Genomic DNA, 5022 nt, shown 5'->3' on the forward strand with positions numbered 1-5022 from the left:
AAAATAAACATATTCCTAAATTATCTTTTATTTTATTGAAATTTGATATCAAACATAAAAAAGTCTGTTTAAATGAAGAATATTTTAAAAAGAATCTTATTAAATAAAATATAGATAGTTGAGATTTATTTATATTTGAGATAAAAAAAATAAAAAACTTTTATTGTTTGTATTTAAGACCAAAAAAAGTATATTTTTGATACTAAAATATATATTATTTTTTTAATTTTAGTTCTTATAAAACTTTCATTGTAATTTTAGTCTTTTATTAAAGACTTTTGAGTGTTACTAGATTCGAAATTCTTAAATATGATTTCAAATGTGAATAAAAAAAATATAAAAAGCGATACTCAACCAAATAAATCTGGTCAACCACGATTTTTTCACAAAATCAGTGAAATATTTTGCTCATGTAACGTGTTAGTCCTACTCGTCCTGATATAACCAAGGCATTGAGGTGACATGTATGAATGATGTATCTTGTATTTAGGAGTTTTTCATTCTCATAGTTACGAAAGCAATGCAATACAAGTAAAGGGTATAAAGGTAAATTAATTAATAAAAAGTATTATGCCGTTACTATTAATATGATTACTGTTACTTTATGCTGTTACATAAATGTGACCCCATGTGTCCTTCTGAGAGAATTCACCACCATCTGCTCTACACTCATCTTATATATAGCTATCACCCCTCTCCAAAGCAGCATTGTAACAGAGAAAGAAACATTTGAGCAAAAATGGTTCAAGCACAGCCTCTACAACATGTTGGTAATGGTGCAGGGAAAGAAGATCAAGCTTATTTTGATCCAAGTGCTCCACCACCCTTCAAGATTGCAAATATCAGAGCAGCAATTCCAAAACATTGCTGGGAGAAGAACACATTGAGATCTCTGAGTTATGTTCTGAGGGATGTGTTGGTAGTGACTGCATTGGTAGCTGCAGCAATCGGCTTCAATAGCTGGTTCTTCTGGCCACTCTATTGGCCTGCACAAGGCACAATGTTTTGGGCACTTTTTGTTCTTGGACATGATTGGTAACTAATTATTATTACAAATTGTTATGTTATGTTATGTTGTTGTGCCTTTTTCTCAGTGATGCTTTAGTCATTTCATTTCACTTGGTTATGCATGATTGTTCGTTCATATGTTCTGTCATGGTGAGTTCTAATTTGATTGATGCATGGAACAGTGGTCATGGAAGTTTTTCAAACAGTCCTTTGTTGAACAGCATTGTGGGCCACATCTTGCACTCTTCAATTCTTGTACCATACCATGGATGGTCGGTTCCTTTTAGCAACTTTTCATGTTCACTTTGTCCTTAAATTTTTTTTTTATGTTTGTTAAAAAATCTTTGGTCTGATTTGACAACCTAACCATTTTTACAACTCATGGATTTTTTGCAGGAGAATTAGCCACAGGACTCACCATCAGAACCATGGCCATGTTGAGAAGGATGAATCATGGGTTCCGGTATTACTATGAGTTTGCTTGATTAATTTCCACATTTTTTCTTTCTTCTTAATTTTAATCAGTGGTTAGATTTGGTTGTGTTCCAATAGAAGAAAAGGGGGTACCTAGAGAGATGTGAATTTCATGAAGTGGTTCATGATTATGTGTCTTTATGCCTTTATGTCAGCTTACAGAGAAAGTTTACAAGAATCTAGACAACATGACAAGAATGATGAGATTCACTCTTCCTTTCCCCATCTTTGCATACCCCTTTTATTTGGTGAGACCCTCTTTTTCCAGAATTTACTATATAGTACCTCAATTTTTATATTTCTAAAATTTTGAATTCTTGAAATTGAAAGGAAAGGACTTTATTGGGTCTAGCATCTCACTCTCTCTTTGTGATATGAACCATATATTTCAGTGGAGCAGAAGCCCTGGAAAAGAAGGCTCTCATTTCAACCCTTACAGCAACTTGTTCTCTCCTGGTGAGAGAAGAGATGTGCTAACTTCAACTCTGTGTTGGGGCATCATGCTTTCTGTGCTTCTCTATCTTTCCCTCACAATGGGTCCACTTTTTATGCTCAAGCTCTATGGGGTTCCCTATTTGGTAATCTCACTCTCACACTTTCTTTATACATCGCACACCAGTGTGGGTTATTTGCAACCTACACCGAAGTAATGCCCTATAATTAATGGGGTTAACACATGTCCAAGTCCAATATTTTGTTCACTTATTTGAACTTGAACATGTGTAGATCTTCGTCATGTGGCTGGATTTCGTCACGTACTTGCATCATCATGGTTACAAGCAGAAACTGCCTTGGTACCGTGGCCAGGTATCCCATTTAACACAATTTGTTTCATTAACATTTTAAGAGAATTTTTTTTTCAAAATAGTTTTCGAAATTAAGCAAATACCAAGCAAATTGTTAGATCTACGCTTGTACTTGTTTTAAAGTCAAATTCATGACCAAATTGTCCTCACAAGTCCAAACCGTCCACTATTTTCACCTACTTTATAGCCCAATTTGTCATTTGGTTACTTCAGAAAAGAGAACCCCATTTGTAGTAAATATATTATTTATGAATTATGGTAGTTTCAACATAAAACATATTTATGTGCAGTTTTGCCATCCTTCAAAAGAAGATAGAAACTTACTCCATGTTACTCTGTCTATATGTAATTTCACAGGAATGGAGTTATCTAAGGGGTGGTCTTACAACAGTAGATCGCGACTATGGTTGGATCAACAACATTCACCATGACATTGGCACCCATGTTATCCATCACCTTTTCCCTCAAATTCCACATTATCATTTAATCGATGCGGTATTAATTCTCTATTTCACAAGAAATTATTGTATGTCTGCCTATGTGATCTAAGTCAATTTTCACATAACACATGATCAAACTTTCTTAATTCTTTCTTCTAAATTGAAAAAGTCGATTATATGTCAATCGAAAATTGGTCAAGACCACAAACATGTGATGATCTCCCACCTTACATATAATAATTTCTCCTATTCTACAATCAATAATCCTTCTATGGTCCTGAATTGTTCCTTTCTTTTTTCATTTTCTTATTCTTTTTGTTGTCCCACAATAGACTAAAGCAGCAAAGGCAGTGCTAGGAAAGTATTATCGTGAGCCTCAGAAATCTGGGCCATTGCCACTTCATCTAATAAAGTACTTGCTCCACAGCATAAGTCAGGATCACTTCGTTAGCGACTCTGGCGACATTGTGTACTACCAGACTGATTCCCAGCTCCACAAAGATTCTTGGACCCAGTCCAACTAAAGTTTTTGATGCTACATTTACCTATTTCACTCTTAAATACTATTTCCTATGTAATATGTAATTTAGAATATGTTACCTACTCAAATCAATTAGGTGACATGTATAAGCTTTCATAAATTATGCTAGAAATGCACTTACTTTTCAAAGCATGCTATGTTAGAATTGAATCTACTTTTCAATACCCAGATCATCAATTAGTTGACTTCTATAAGCTTTTATGTGCTTTGTCAGAATTGCACGCGTCAAGAATCCTCTTACGATGGCTTAACCAACTATTGAATGAATTTTAAAGAAAAAAGTACAGAATAATAACTATTAGTTGAATAATTAATAGTTAAAATTATGATTATATATATGTATAATAAATTATAAAATTGAAGTTTCAACCGTTTCAAAGTAACAATTATTGGTGAGATTTTTACTCTTTAAAGTATATCTTGCTCTTTAGACTTTATTAAACTGGAAATCAAATTTTTTTTCTCCTTATTCGATGGTGTTCGGAATCAGAATGTTAGCATAGTTTAAAAGCAAAATTACAAAGGAAAGCCATACATAACCCAATCCTTTTTGACATTGTCGTTTTAACAGTACAAAGACAGGTTGTGAGATGACGTTATAACTAACATAGTAATTCATGTCTGCATCAAGCTCTGCCATGAATCACGTTACAGCAATGTCACTTTTATTTCAACCACACAAAGTGCTCGGTTGGGATACCAAGTGTATGTTTTGTTATGTTTGATTCAGGAAAGGAATCAAAATGAAAGAAAGAGAGAAAAGAAAATGAGAACAGTATTATAATTTTTAGATTATTTGATCAAAAAAAGTTAAACTTTTTCTTATTTAATTTATAAAAAGTAAAAAAAAAATGTATATTAAAATAATATAAACATCTCTCATAAAATAGAAAGATATGCAACAATAAATATTTTTTTGTCTTTTTATTAGATTTTTCTCTTCTTTCCATCCTCTCCTTTTAAAAAGATACCAAAAGGCGGAAGTTCGCATTTTTCTACCTCATCTCCATCCTTTCTCATTCACGGTTAACAACAAAAAAAAAAGCATGCATTTTGTTTAACTGTTTTTGGTCTCCATATTTTTTAAACCACTTTATTCTTACTCTTAATAATATTAAAGTAGTAATAATTAATCTTCTTTAATTACGTAAATTAAAACTGACCCATTAATATAAATTAGATAACCACCCACTAAATTACTCTTCACTTTTATTGGACAATTTTACTTTTAAATTATTTCTTAATTTTTTAATTTTTTTAATTTTTTTAATTTACATTAACTTCTCATTAATTTTATATTATTAGTTTTTTATTCTATTATTTTTTTTTATTAATTATATTTAACTTCTATTTTTTTATCATTTAAAAAATTTAGAGAGGCAAGAACTTCCCCTAGTGTCCATAATGTAAAAACAAATAAAAAAAATCAGGACCATAAGTAATTCTATTAGTTGTAACAGTTATTTTTTTTGTTTTTCTTGTCATATGTTGATCTCTTTTGACTTCTTTAATAATTTAGAATAAATACTTTTCCAAAAAATATATATATTCAACCTAGTTTAGTTCTTAAAGGAAAAATATCAAATAGTCCTTTTAATTATTTCGGTGCTATAAATTAAAATGATACTTTAAGTTATAGTATCAAAATAATTAAGTTTTTATAGTATTAAATTAAAATGTCTTATACTTATAATCTTGAAGGATTGGTTAGCTAATTCTTTTAAAGATTAAAAGTCCCAATATTTTTTTTCAG

At 31.0% G+C, this 5022-nt stretch overlaps 1 protein-coding gene across 1 annotated transcript; it reads left to right on the top strand.

The window, feature by feature from the left end:
• The first annotated feature begins 636 nt into the window (after positions 1 to 636).
• On the top strand, positions 637 to 3454 carry LOC114395027 (omega-3 fatty acid desaturase, endoplasmic reticulum). Its single transcript, XM_028356714.1, has 8 exons — positions 637 to 1035; positions 1191 to 1280; positions 1405 to 1471; positions 1638 to 1730; positions 1875 to 2060; positions 2209 to 2289; positions 2646 to 2783; positions 3061 to 3454. Exons 1-8 carry the CDS (start codon positions 740 to 742, stop codon positions 3250 to 3252), a joined length of 1143 nt encoding a protein of 380 aa, XP_028212515.1. The 5' UTR covers positions 637 to 739; the 3' UTR covers positions 3253 to 3454.
• Positions 3455 to 5022: the final 1568 nt, after the last annotated feature.

The sequence above is a fragment of the Glycine soja genome, chromosome 18 (assembly GCF_004193775.1).
Source record: "Glycine soja cultivar W05 chromosome 18, ASM419377v2, whole genome shotgun sequence".
NCBI lineage: Eukaryota > Viridiplantae > Streptophyta > Magnoliopsida > Fabales > Fabaceae > Glycine > Glycine soja.

What these genes read in the sequence shown, in the direction of transcription:
- LOC114395027 (XM_028356714.1), top strand. Translation starts at nt 740, where the DNA reads ATGGTTCAAGCACAGCCTCTACAACATGTTGGTAATGGTGCAGGGAAA. An exon ending in CTTGTACCATACCATGGATG is followed by an intron (nt 1,281 to 1,404) that starts GTCGGTTCCTTT and finishes GATTTTTTGCAG; the next exon opens with GAGAATTAGCCACAGGACTC. An exon ending in TCTATGGGGTTCCCTATTTG is followed by an intron (nt 2,061 to 2,208) that starts GTAATCTCACTC and finishes GAACATGTGTAG; the next exon opens with ATCTTCGTCATGTGGCTGGA.